This window comes from Eriocheir sinensis, unplaced genomic scaffold (genome assembly GCF_024679095.1).
Source record: "Eriocheir sinensis breed Jianghai 21 unplaced genomic scaffold, ASM2467909v1 Scaffold47, whole genome shotgun sequence".
In the NCBI taxonomy this organism is placed as follows: domain Eukaryota; kingdom Metazoa; phylum Arthropoda; class Malacostraca; order Decapoda; family Varunidae; genus Eriocheir; species Eriocheir sinensis.
In genome coordinates this window covers 490035-504447 of record NW_026111798.1, presented here as the reverse complement: position 1 = coordinate 504447, position 14413 = coordinate 490035, and the positions used below count along the sequence as shown (strand labels likewise).

Below are 14413 nucleotides of genomic sequence, written 5' to 3'. Positions count from 1 at the left end.
ATTATTAGCTGTGCGTTTCAAAACAATTGGGGAAATATCATCAAATCCGGAGGAAGAAGTTTTAAATGCCGTAATATATTTTTCAATTTCTAAGTTTGTGGCAGGAAATAAATACAAAGAAAAATTGGGAGAGTTGTGTAAATAATTTAAAAATTCATTACCTACAGTTTCTGCTGCTTGCTGACTTGCTTTCAAAAAATGTTCATTAAATTTATCTGAATGTTATAACAAATTGATCGTAGCTCAATTTCACTGTTTTTACCATCTGTAGATCTACCTAATAAGTTATTTATTGACTTCCAGTGAGACTTAGGGTTGCCTTGGCTAGCTAATAGTTGGTCTTGGTGATACTTCTTCTTTGCTTCTTTTAAAAGTAACGTTAGTCTATTTCTGAAAGTCCTATATTGCTCTCGAAAAGTTAAGGGCCATTTATATGCTAGTTTTTCAAGTCTATGTTTTTCTCTAATGCTCTTCTTTAATGCTGGAGTAATGTGTGGACTGCGATTATTTTTGTTACTAACTTTAATTGTTTTCTTAGGGAAGCAATTATCATAATTTGTTTTGAAATTGTTGTAAAACAGATTATAGGAGTTGTTAGGACATGTACAGTTTATGACATCAGACCAATCTGTGTGAGAAAGTGCAGCACTAAATGTGTCTAAAGCTTCCTGGGTGAACGTTCTTTTCGTTATGAATGTGGGAGGAGATGGAATATTATATCTAAATAAAGATATCACTGGAAAATGATCAGTAATATCAGTTTTGATTACATAATTTCCTACGTTGTTCTCAACACATGTGGACCAAATGTGATCTATAAGGGTGGCGGATGTGGCCGTAACTCGTGTTGGCAGGGTTGTAAGTGGAAACAGGAATAACTATACATTAAATTCATAAGGTCCTGAATGTTATCGTCATTATTATGTAATAAATTCATATTTAAATCTCCAAAATAAATATTTCACTAGGATTTTTATCTTTTGCAGTAGTTAAAATTTCATTGAGAACATTAAGAAAATTATTCACATTACCCTGAGGAGGTCTATATATACATATAAATAAAAATATTTTACCATTAAATTTTACTTCCACTGCCACACTCTCAATAAATGTTTCCATTCGACTGAATTCAATTACTTTATAACCTGTGTACCTGTTCGAGACGTAAACAGCCACACCCCTACCATACCTGTTCCTGTTATTTGTGAACATTTCATATGCTGTCAAAGAATACAATGTAGAAATGCTTGCGTCGAGCCTGGTTTCAGTGAAACCAAGCACGTCATAAATTACATTGTCAGACAGTACAGTGTCTTTGAAATATTGGAAATTGGTGGATATGGATCTTACATTCAGTGTTAATAAATTAAAATCACTATTGTTACAAAGAGAAGATAAATTATCAAGAAAAATATATTCAGATTTAGGAAAGTTAATGTTTCTAGATCTTATATAAAACTGATTGACATCGATATCATTGTTATAATTGTTGTCTTGCACACTTAAGGGATCAAAGCTTTCATAAATTTCTTGCCTGAATATTTCATCGAAATTAAAAATATCCATCAAATCTTCATCAGAAACATTATTAAAAGGAAACATGTAGTTATCTAGCTTAGTAGTAGTAGCAGTAATGGTAGTAGTAGCAGCAGTGGTAGAAGTAGCTGAAATAGTAGTAGTAGTAGTAGTAGCAATAGTAGTAGTAGTAATAGCAGTAGTGGTAGTAGCAATAGTAGTAGTAGCAGTAGTAGCAATAGCAGTAGTAGTAGCAGTAGTAGTAGCAGTAGTAGTAGTAGCAGTGATAGTAGTAAGAGTAATAGCAGTAGCAGTAGTAATAATAGTAGTAGTAGTAGTAGTAGTAGTAGTAATAAAAGTAGTAGTAGTAAAAGTAGTAGTAGTAAAAGTAGTAGTAGTAGTAGTAGTAGTAGTAGTAGTAGTAGTAGTAGTAGTAGTAGTAGTAATAAAAGTAGTAGTAGTAGTAGTAGTAGTAGTAGTAGTAGTAGTAGTGATAGCAGTAATGGTAGTAGTAGTAGCAGTAATAGAAGCACCAACAGTAGTAGTAGTAGTAGTAGTAGTAGTAGTAGTAAGCGACAATAGTAGCAATAAGTAATATTAAGAGGTAGTAGTAATTGTATTGGTAGTAGTAAATTAATGGTAGAAGAAATATAAGTGAAGTAGAGGTAATGGTAATCCTGAAGTGTTAAGTAAAGGCCACAGGAGTGACAATTGGTTGTACAATAACAATAAATAGTATTTTGGGTGACATGAATGAAAACCTCTTAAGAGTACTGATATCATGCTAGTGAAATCGAAGTTGAAGAATGTTGAGTGACTTTACTTATCTACTTCTTCCTGCGTTCTCTCAGATTCTTCTGGGTACGTCCACCCATTATGTCCATTCCTCCTCCCATTTGAACACCTGTTTCAGTCGACATCCCGTCAGCACCAGCATGAGGCAGCAACGAGGAGGCACCGCCAGCACCACCACTAGGCACCTTCGGCAGAGCACCAGTCAGGGAAGTAGCAGTCTTCGAAGCACTAGTCTGGGAGTCTCCAGTCGCAGCAGAACTTACGCCTCCAGTGGTCCCAGTCCCAGCACTGTGGGCCGCCCCGCCCCCGCCAGAGCTGTAAGGAGTCGGACCAGCGACTCGATGTGTCGGGTCAGCTGCGATGGTTGAGAATGATGATTGTTGGCCAGTTTTTTCTTTGATGATCAATCGCGTGTGACGGAAGTACGCGATTTTACCTTCATCTCTCGCTTTCTTCAGTAGAGGTAGTTGCTTCATCTTGATTTCTTGAGAGGCAGGGCAGAGATCTTCACTGATGTAGATGCCGGTTCCTTTGAGTTTCTTTGCATTCCTAATGACTGTTTCTCGGTCGCTGTACTTCTCAAACCGTACAACAACTGGCCGGGGGCGGGATGGGTTGACCGGTCCCACCCTGTGAGCACGTTCGAGACTCACAGGGGGAAGCTCTAGATTATCGTTGATCATCTTTGACACTTTGGTTCTTGTGTTCTCCCATGTTTCACCCGCTTGTTCTTGGAGGCCAGTGATCCGTAGATTATTGCGTCTACTATAGTCCTCGTTGTAGTTGAGTCGCTGTACCGTCTCCGAAACTTTGGATTCAAGTCCTTTAATAATCACTTGTTTCTCATTTAGCGTTTTCTGAAGCACTTTGATGTTGTTCTTTAAGTCCACAATTTCGGCCTGTGAGAATTCTAGACTTTTGATCAGATCAGTCACTGTACCTTCAACCAACTCTGTACGCTTATTGAGCTGTTCCACCACCAAGTCCATGGCGGAACGAAAGGCCCGTTCTTGAGAGTCCAGGAGCACTTTCACTGCCTCAAGATCCATGACTGGTGGCTGAGGCAGAGTTGGAGGAATTGGAAGGCACGTCTGATCGCTGCAAAGGTGTGCAAAGGTGTGTGTGTGTGTGTGTGTGTGTGTGATCAGCCAGTGGTATTTCATTTATCGCAAACACCAGTAGACGGACAGACGGAAAGGAATCAGAAACAGACTTAAAAGGATCAGAAACAAACATAATGGAATCAGAAACAGACGAAAAAGAGTAAAAAATGGACGGAAAAGAATTAGAAACAACAGAAAAGATCTAGAAACAAACATAAAGGAATAAAAAAAAAAACAGATGGAAAATGATCAGATACGGACGAAAAAGGATCACAAACAGACATAACAGGATCAGAAACAGACATAAAGGTGTGTGTGTGTGTGTGTGTGTGTGTGTGTGTGTTCGAGTGTGTGTGTGTGTGTGTGTGTGTGTGTGTGTGTGTGTGTGTGTGTGTGTGTGTGGGAGAGAGGGAAAGAAACGAGATTAAGGAAAGATGGAGGCCGGGGAGCAGGTGGGCGGGGCGCATAAACCCGAACTGTATTATTGTTCGGCACCATTGGGTTAAAAGTGGTTGAAAAAGGCCGTAGAGTCATGTCATCATACTCAGTATCCATAATGGCCCCAAGACGCAGAAAACGATGCTTTTATGTATAACTAAGAAAACTGTGAGATTCTATGCTCAGCTTAAATAAACATAAGCTTTCACATTATATATGCAATTCTTAGTCTGACTATATAGAATTTCTCTCTCAGCTTAAGTTTTATTATTTCAGGATTTATTCATACACTACTTTTATTCTTTCTCTCTTTATTGTATATATGATTAGTTATGTAAAATGTATTAACAATAAATAACACTCTACTAGATCATCTAAATGTTCATCAGTTTTCATCAAGCGTTCAATTTCAACTTAAGCTTAGAAAACGGGCAAACCTTCTTTATATTTACAAATACCACAGAAATCTGTAACCGACGCTCAAAATTTTATTTCAATGCATGTACAATACTCCCTATCCTAGTGGCCACTCCGTGTGACTTAGCATTAGCCACGTTCTGCGCAATATTTTGGGACAAATTTCGCGGTCGTTTTGGTTTTGGGTTTGGTAAGTGGCTCGGTCGTCGTCCCTTACCAAGAGGGGCTGCACCTCTGGGTTTTCCTGGCCCTCTTCTTGCGATAGATGTTGGCTGGCATCGAATTTTTCCTCTGCCAGCTCCCTTATTGCAAAGGCCACTTCCAAAGGTCTGCAGTATGCTGTTCAGCTGATTCCCACTTTTCACAGTCTTTAACCGTCTCACAGCAGTACTGAGGGCTGCCGCAGTGTCACTGTTGGCATATTTTTCGACCACATTTTGGAATGTAGCTACAAACTCGCCAACATCTGGAGACTGGTGCGGATTTTCATCTTGATTCTCGACGTTCACTTCAGGAGGCATTAGCTGGATCTCTGTGCTTTCCTGGGATTCCTGAACAGGAGAAGCACAGGCAGTTTCTTCTTTTTCTAATGTTGGCTCCAACAGTCCTCTAAAAAGCCTTCGGGTGGAACTTTCTCGTCGCCTACTGCCACTGACGCCAGCCACCGTCTGTTTTCAGTAGTGGCAGTGAAGACTTGGGGCAGGACCGTCATGCTGTAGTCTGCACAGGCAGCTTGATGTTTACACAAGGAACCATTTTCCCTGCAGTACACTCACAAAATCCAGTCACAAGATCTACGTCGTACTGAAGGGATGGAGTAGACTGGCTCTGGACTCTGTACTTTCCGTTACCTTGGAAAGTAACCATTTCTAGAGGCAGTGTAGCCGTGCTTAATGATTTCACTCTCCGTCTGCCAAGCGCAACGTCCACCAGCCTCTTCTTCATGTAGCTGTCAAAGATTTCGGCCATGAAAATGATCAGCTGCGTTGCGTTGTATGCCTTGCATAAAAAAAAGAGAGAGAAAGAATAAATAGACAAGTAAGTAATGTTCTGCAAACACTTAAATGTTGATAAGGGAAGCAACAGAATGCAACAGAATATTAGATTCAGGGGAACTTAATTATTAGAAAGGAAAATATGTTGTGTATGTGATTTACTGTAATGGAAACACTTGAATATAATAGGCAGTAATACCCTACTTACAATAATCACGGAAATCAAGAAAATTAAGGACATTGTCATCACTAGTAACGCAGATGAGTTTGTTGATGATGCGAAAATATGTAGAACAAATCTATAAAAGTAATAGAACACAGTCGAGCTTTACGAGAAGGCCTCCAATTGTACAACTAGTCAGTAAAATGGCAGTTTGAATTTCATGTTGATGTATGGTACTTATATTAATAAAACCAGCCATCACAAATAAGAAAGAAACATCCCTTGGCGCTTACCTATTAAGAACGACTTCCTTAATGATGCACATTGTTGCCTCACAGAAGTTGTTGGTGTGATGTCCACGTAGCACCGCACCTGCCCTGAACGTTATCGCCCACTCGTCACTCCTTTCCATCAGTGAGCCTAGATAGCTGAAATAAGAAAACAAAAATAGTTGTTAGACCTAAATACTGGGTGTTCAGAAGAGCATGGAAACTCACACGACCTTACATTAACTATTTACAAAAGGCCAGCAAACATCTAGACAGCTCGTGAAGTCTGTAGTAGTAGTAGTAGTAGTAGTAGTAGTAGTAGTATATAAATGTTATCAATTATTATGATGATTTTGAAAATATTAAAAAAAAAAATGCATTATCTGTACTTATCATCCATATTACGAAATCACTATTGTTAGTTAGGATACTTCTCCGAAAGAGGATTAGCCTTGAATTTTCCCCATGACGTGAATAAATCGTTCTTCGTTGCTGAATATACGAGGCTTTTCACTATAGTCATAAGTTCCTGGCGATCTTCTTTCTTGATTTCGTGTCTCGAGTCCAATAGCCACCTCCATACTTGTTGTAGAAAATGAAAAATGCAGAGGAACTGTCGAGCTCCAGGCCAGGTTGCTGCTAGGGCTTTCCTCATGGCATCGCAGTTGTCAGTCATGAAAGTCTCCGGCGTGCCCTTCCCATAGAAGGCCTTTTCTGCTACAGCACTCTTAACCATTTCAAAACCTGTAGATAAGAGCAAAGGTGATTAACTTCAGATATATCCAAGTATGCGTCCAGAGCACAAGCCAAGCTTCACAGAAATGACAGTTACCCTAGGTTTCCAACCGACCCTTTGTGTGTGCGTGTGTGTGTGTGTGTGTAAGAGAGAGAGAGAGAGAGAGAGAGAGAGAGAGAGAGAGAGAGAGAGAGAGAGAGAGAGAGAGAGAGAGAGAGAGAGAGAGAGAGAGTTAGTATGCAATACGAAGACCATTTCTATGTATTTCTCACACGCACAATATACCGATTACAAATCCACAGTCGGAGTTAACAACATTCAGTAAAAGGAAAATTGTCAGACTTACCTTTTTTCAGTGTTGCTTCATCTTGGGAAGATGTAAACAGCACTGCCAGTGGAGCAGCACCTGCTGGTCCAGCACAGAGGAAGGGAATAACTGAAGTGTTGAGTTGGTCAACACATCCCGTGGCATCCACAAAGATTACTTCTCCAGCTTCCCTAAATTTAATGTGGACTCTCTTCATAAAAGCTGTAACAAGTACTGCAGTAAAACTTCCTTCTGATATGTCCTCCAGTATCGTCACATCTGGGTTATTTGCGGCATACTTTCTGATTGCCTCTGCCATTGATAAGTTCTTCAGGCCACCATGTTCATTCTTCAGCCATTCGTCTCTCATATAACTGATAGCACGAGGCGATGGGTTTATAGCATGATTGGCCTGTCCAAATAAGTCATCACACAGCCCCATTTTTAGGACATGGAATCTTCCAGCCTGATTAGCAGTCATTCCTGAAAATTGAAAATTGAACGTATAGCAGAATGTGTTGTCCATGGTGCTCGCGCAGACATGAATAATGTACCTAGCTATTAAAATATTCCTTAAATCTATGTCACATGCAGTCTGAAGTGTTAAAATATTACACAGTCAATAGTGCAAGTGCACTAAGAGACACAACATAAAATGCTACATCAATCCTGCTTAGAAATTAGTATTTTCAGAACGAAAACGAAATGAAGTAGTCAGTGAACAATTAGTTACCGTACCTTGCTCAAAATACTTAATAAAAGTCTCCCTCGTTTCCGGAAGTACCCTAAGCTGGTTCAGAGCTTCTGCAGACTGTAGAGAGTGATTGTGCTGTCCCTTCAGTTTTACGAAGCATGGGTGTGTGGCCATCAGTTTGTCCTTCTTTACAGTGTCCTTAGTTATGAACCGAATGACAACGTCCATTGTTACAGGGCACCTACGAACAAGGTTAAGATGAATATCAAGAACAGCATAGATAAGAAATGGGGATGGTAGAAGGAGCTGCCTTGAGTACGAGAGGTTTGCAGTTTCCTTCATATAGTGTGTTAAAAATAACTGATATGTATTTTGAACCGCAGGGCATAGTAAATGTATCCTATTTATAGAACAAATTTTTAACAGGTACTTACCCAGTATATGTTCTCTTCTTTCCCAAGTGGCGAGCAGCACCATGATGACAAATTAGTATTTTATGCTGTCTGGGGTGTTACCTGAACTGACCTGATCCTGACCTGACCTGACCTGACCTGAACTTGATGTCGTTAAAACTGTTAATAAGGACCTTGATGTAAACATAGCATATAAATATATCTCCACCATTAAATCAACGTTAGTAAAAAACAAGAATTTTGTAGATGGTACAGCTGGCGTATATAAAATTGACTGTAAAGATTGTGACCTTGTTTATATTGGAGAAACTGTTAGAAATTTAGAAACTCGTGTAAAAGAACATCTATATGCTTTTCGGACATGTAACCTGAATAATGCTATGTTTAAACATGCTTCAGAAAATAATCACTCTATTAACTGGGACGACAGTCAGCTATTGTATAAATGTAATAACTTTAAGAAACGTAGAATAATAGAGTCTGCATGTATACAAAAGTTTGATAATTTTAATCTTAATGAAGGTAATTTTAAGCTAGACCCTGTAATCCGTTCTTTAGTGCTGACCTCATTACCCTCCCTAGGGAACTCAGGTCAACGTGAGGTGGATAGGGGTGGGGGGTAGACAGGACTAGTATGGGAGAATCAGGTAGACGTGACAGAGTAGAGTGTTATTTATTGTTAATACATTTTACATAACTAATCATATATACAATAAAGAGAGAAAGAATAAAAGTAGTGTATGAATAAATCCTGAATGATCATTAAGAAAAGTGCATTTTATATATATATATATATATATATATATATATATATATATATATATATATATATATATATATATATATATATATATATATATATATATATATATATATATATATGCATAGAATAAATAATAAAACTTAAGCTGAGAGAGAGAAATTCTATATAGTCAGACTAAGAATTGCATATATAATGTGAGGGCTTATGTTTATTGCAGCTGAGCATAGAATCTCACAGTTTTCTTAGTTATCCATAAAAGCATCGTTTTCTGCGTCTTGGGCCATTATGGATACTGAGTATGACGACTCTACGGCCTTTTTCAACCACTTTTAACCCAATGGTGCCGAACAATAATACAGTTCGGGTTTATGCGGGCGGGGCATATTCCATCCAGGTCATTAACCTAATGTCTTTACCCTTTTCCGTGATTATAATCTGGGGGTAATTCGAGCCCTTTTTTCCGCTATCTTATCTTAACCCGTCAACTACCCCCTCTTCCGTCACCCCCCCCCCCCCGCTGGGAACCCCCACTCCCGGCCACCCCCCGCGTCCGTACGCTAGCCCCAGAGGGGGGGTGGGGGGTGGGTGGGGGGTAGGGGGGTTGGTGAAAAGGTGAAAGATGTGGGGGGTGGGGGGTGTCCAGCTACCCCCTCTTCCGTCATCCACCCGCTGACCCCCCCAACCCCCACTTCCGTCACCCCCCACTTCCAATTACCCCCAATTCTGTACCTACGTTAGCCATTTTCCAATCACTAGGAACGATACCATGGTGCAAAGACATATTAAACAGCATTGTTAAAGGTCTGAGTATCTCTCTTGATATTCCTTTAAGTACTCTAATTTTGGATATATTTTATCAAGTCCTGGACTTTTGTTAGTTTTAAGTGACTGCAGCGCTTTGAGAACCTCATCTGTACTGATTTCAAAGTCAGGGAGAGTACGACTGGGATTTCCAATAGTGGTAGGAACAGCAGCAGTATCGGTAGAATTACTATTAAAAACCGAGGCGAAATAAGAATTTAACGTGTTCGCTATGCGTTGGGTGTCTGTCACGATATTGCCCGAATTATCTGTTAATGGGCCAATCCCACTTCGAATCTCTCTTTTTTTTGTTTTTTTTTTTGTTTTTGTTTATATACCTAAAAAAACTTTTAGGATCTGACTTGCAATTTACCGCAATGTTTACTTCGTACCTCCGTTTCGCCTGTTTGATTAAACTTTTGACTTGTCGTCTTGCTTCGTAGTACCGTGTACTATTTTCGGTAGAGTTATCGGTTTTCTTTTGCCTATATAACAAGTTCCTCTTTTGGAGAGCAAGTTTGATTTCATTATAAAACCACGGAGGATTTTTAACTTTTCGACGCTTTTCACAAGATTGCACGGATCAGTTAGAAATTAAGCTTTAAAGTCTTGCCAAGATTCTTCGACGTCGCTGTTGGATACTAATTGAAAGCTCGTTAATGACTGTCTTATTCTTTCAAAATTCGCTCTTTTAAAATTGACATACAATAATGCAATCCTTGTTTGAGCTCTTATGTCGAGACGCACCAGTCTCGCATGATCCGAGGTGTTCGCCAACGCTGACATTGTCAACTAAGTTCTCTTGGGTTACTAATACAAGATCAAGAATATTATTATCGCGCGTTGTTTCACTAACCATTTGGCTAAGGCAGTTATTTTCAACGAAGTCTAACATCCTATGCGATTCCCCCTCGGATCCCGTGAGTGTCTGCCAGTCTATATGCGGTAGATTAAAATCGCTCAAAATCATGCATCATTGTTTCGGAGAGTTCTTTGCAAAACGCTATATATTATTTCATCATTCTCGCGTGATTGGCCTGGAGGCCTGTAAGTGACGGATATGTTGATTTTTAATTGATCGGTATTTGAGCTCACGCTCAAGTGTTCTACAGTACTGTTCTCTGGTGTTTTATCAACGGGCTGTAAGCTACTTTTGACGTAAAGAGCCACTCCTCCACCTCTACGATTAACTCGGTCTTTATTGAAAAATATAAAGTTATTTACATTATATTAAAAAAATTCAGTTATTAATAGCGGTGTCAATAAATGTTTCAGTTACGGCAATTACATCAACGTCTTCTGTTTTAGGTAGGGACTGCAATTCATCGATCTTTTTTCTTAAGCCTCGAACGTTAAAGCTAAGAACCCTTAAGTTGTCTTTTGTTATAACTCGAGAAACGGAGTTGTTAGTTGTTTTAGGATTTAGTGAAGTGCTGGCCGCATGACAACTATTTATATTTAAGTGGGCGGGGTGTGAACGCGCGACTCGTTTTTTGCTCTAAAGTCTCGAACAGCGCCGTGAAGTAGTCTCCCAAATCCTGCCGCTCCGACTGCTGACAAATGGAGTCCATGTTTCTGAAATAGACTCCTCATGCCATAAAATTGATCCCAAAAGTTTACGTAGCCGGCGAGAGAGAGAGAGAGAGAGAGAGAGAGAGAGAGAGAGAGAGAGAGAGAGAGAGAGAGAGAGAGAGAGAGAGAGAGAGAGGTTGTGGTATCTGTATCTCCATGGGTATTTTCATGAGCCTGGTGATAGTTTGAGAAGGCTTCTGTACCATGAATGTGAAGATAAAAAAACACTTATGAGAACCCGACTGATATTCTTTGTTTATGATCGCTGTGGGAGCCGACATCGTCTGAGAATACGGGGCTTAGTTCAGACTCAAAGCCCCGGGCCGTATCTCAGTCGCTTTCGGCTCTCATTACAATTATTACCCATGGCCACAAAGGAGATTTTTCTGATTCTCACGAGTGTTAAAGAGGAACAAACTGGTATACTGTGAAGTATAGTACCTATAGCAGTGGTGGGCACCGCTAACCGAAAAGTTAGCTTCGCTAACTGGTAATACACCAACTAAAAGGTTAGCTTCGCTTACGCTAAACCGCTAAATTGATAAAGAAATTAGCGGAAGCTAACGCTAACTGCTAACTTTTTTTATATATGGATTTATCGTCGGTCTGTCCATTAATGATGGCCTCCTTGTGTTGGTACATGACGCACCGGAAGTGCAAGACATTGGCGTTCGTCGTACCTCTTTATTTAAGGACAAAGTGCTTCTCCAGGTGGGGCCACGGGTTCTGGAACTTCTGGGACTCCTTGACGTCAGCTTGAGTGTCCTCCGCCTCACCCACAGCTGTTGCCGGCTCCCTAACAGGGTCAGCATCCTCAGGTGGAACAAAAACGTCATCACTCTGTTCACCTTCCATGGCGTAAATAACGATAAACAAGGCGACAATATTGAAAGCGACTACACGCTGACAACGTTGCAGCTGAGCTCAATAAAGAGCCCAACAAGCAACACGAAGATAAAGAAGCCTCCAGTTTATCCTAAATCCGTATGATTTACCCAAGATTTCCCGCAAATTTACGATATCGAGTTCTTGTTATTGAAAACAGAGTTCGACGAGTTGGAAATGGAAGATGCACTACCTTAAAATACCAAAAAAGTTTCCCTAATAATTGTCCAATTGCCCTACTTTAAGGCGTGATTTACCCAAAAGTGGAAGAACTGGAATTGTTGCGCCATATGGCTCAACTGGTGTTGCATCTGCCCACAACGGACAAGACCAAACCTATATGATTTTTTTAGTGGACTTAAGTTAGTGGAGGAGGAACTACACTTAGGGGAAGGTAATTAGTCCGCTAACTGTTTCCAAAGTTAGCGAAAACGCTAATCAGCTGACGAAAAAGTTAGCTTCGCTAATCAGCGGTTAGCGGATTAGCGGAATCGTGCCCACCACTTCCGTCAGATGCAGTGATTTTAGTGTTTCTTACCTTTTATGCCGTGACATTAACGTTTCGTATCCTCATCAGGTGGGATTTCTATCCTTTGACAGCTGTGACTTCACCACCCGCTTATGGGAAACAAACTCCTGGCACAGACTAGCGTCGACTTAAAGTGCAAGAAAGGTCGCAGCCTCACCTTATCGTCCAACGTGGAGCAGCCTTCACACAGGCGGTGGCTGAGGGGTTAGCGTGACGGCCCCGCGTTCAGGAGCTCTAGGATGGACACGGGTTTGAATCCTGGCCGCCGCACAGCTGAGGTTTTTCAGTCACCGCCGAGTGGCCTAAGACTACCAACATGCTGGCCTAAAGACCACCCATCAACCTGGGCTCTAGATAATCTCTCCAAAGAGAGGCTCAAAGATGAGTCCCGGGGATGCGGCATGAGCCAACACATGATGGCGCCCCTATAAACACTCGCCTGCGCCAGAACGGGCTGGGCCGACCATCAGGCCCCACCGGAAAGAAGCCTTGGCCGACCATCAGGCCCCACCGGGAAGAAGCCTACCGGCGCACAGGCCGCGACGTAAAAAGAAAAAAAAAAAAAAAAGCCTTCACACAGGTCCTTCAGCGCCGACTGGTAGCAGGATCCGTGGCTAAGGGATGGGAGAAGGATATATGGAATGGAGTTGTGGGGATGGAAATGGAAAGGATGGGTGGGGAGGGGTGGGGGTAGGAAGGAGTATGGATGAGAAGGTAAGGTAATACAAAGGAGAAGGATAGAAAAGGAAAGGGATAGCATGGTGAGGGAAAGAAGAGAAGGAGCGTAAAGAAATTGAGAGGAAAGAAAAGAAAAGGAAGAGAAAGAAATGGAAAGGAAAGGATAGAGCGGGAAGGAAGATAAGACAAGGAAGGAAGGAGGGATAAAAGGAAGGAAGTAAATCAGAATATAGAAGGAAAAGACGATAAAGAACGATAAAGAATGGAGCTGACGACGACGAGGACGCAGACATAACGCCGACCGACACCGACCAACGAAGACACGACGCCGACAGGACGCAGACAAGTCGCTGACCAACGCCGACCGACGCAAACATGAAAGAAGAGAACAAAAAAGAGGTTGAAGTGTGGAATGTGAGTCACGAATACCAGTCAACTAATAGAACTCTGAGGACAGCTGTGTGTGTGTGTGTGTGTGTGTGTGTGTGTGTGTGTGTGTGTGTGTGTGTGTGTGTGTGTGTTTTATTCTCACCTGGGCGTTTGTTCTCCACTCAACAGTAAATATTAGTGCAGTAGACCCTCTTTGGACGTGGCCATTAGGAAACCATCATCGCCAGAGCCTCCGCCATTTCCTTCTTCATTTTTCTTTTCCTTTTCCATCGCTTCCGTCAACGCCACCGTCACCATCACCACCATCACCGTCACTATTATTTTCATCCTGGGGTAGAGAAAATAAAGTAAAATATAAAGATATTCAAAGTAAAAGATCCGTATTCCCAAAAGTATCCAGCTCTCACATCAACTCTTTCCAGTGGACAAAACGGAGATCATTCGGGTTCTAATGAGTGTTTCATTAGGTTCACGGTACAGAAGAAGGGTCAAACCACAACCAGGGTCATAAAACCACTCATGCAAATGCCCACAACAACTCCTACGAAAGCCGTGTCAAAAATATCCTTGGACGCGTTTCAAAATATAACCCCAAGCTGACCCATGCAAAATTAAGTCGAAGATTGGGCTTAAGGATATGAAACTAGGGTCAAAGTCTCAAACATTTCGTGACTTACACACACACACACACACACACACACACACACACACACACACACACACATTTAACAAGGCTTTCGCATAGGTCGTTGTGGTATTTCAATAAGTAGTTGTATGAGCATTAGTGAAAGTTTGACAAGGCTTCTGCATCATAAAATTGAAAAAAAAAAACAGTTGTACCATCACACTATGTATTGCCAGGTTACTCCCTTCTCCCTGTGACTTTGCAACAATAAACCAACAATCAGTCAGTCTCATGATAACCGAATTTATCTCCTTGTGGCCTTGGG

At 41.0% G+C, this 14413-nt stretch overlaps 1 protein-coding gene across 2 annotated transcripts; it reads right to left on the bottom strand.

Annotated features, from left to right (window-relative positions):
• Positions 1-6098: 6098 nt before the first annotated feature.
• Positions 6099-8596, bottom strand: LOC126992463 (uncharacterized). Of its 2 annotated transcripts, XM_050851216.1 has the most exons (3): positions 7477-8596; positions 6778-7221; positions 6099-6439 (listed from the first exon to the last, which is right to left on the bottom strand). In XM_050851216.1, exons 1-3 carry the CDS (start codon positions 7907-7909, stop codon positions 6114-6116), a joined length of 1203 nt encoding a protein of 400 aa, XP_050707173.1. In that variant the 5' UTR covers positions 7910-8596; the 3' UTR covers positions 6099-6113. The 2 variants fall into 2 exon arrangements, with proteins under 2 accessions (XP_050707173.1, XP_050707174.1); XM_050851217.1 differs by lacking the exon at positions 7477-8596 and having other exon boundaries at positions 6778-7449.
• Between the last annotated feature and the right edge of the window lie 5817 nt (positions 8597-14413).

Bases quoted from the DNA above. Each gene is read 5' to 3' on its own strand.
- LOC126992463 (XM_050851216.1), bottom strand. From the start codon at position 7,909: ATGGTGCTGCTCGCCACTTGGGAAAGAAGAGAACATATACTGGGTAAG. The intron at 7,222-7,476 runs GTACGGTAACTA...TTCAATTTTCAG, and splicing joins TATTAAGTATTTTGAGCAAG to GAATGACTGCTAATCAGGCT. The intron at 6,440-6,777 runs GTAAGTCTGACA...TCTTATCTACAG, and splicing joins TGAAGCAACACTGAAAAAAG to GTTTTGAAATGGTTAAGAGT.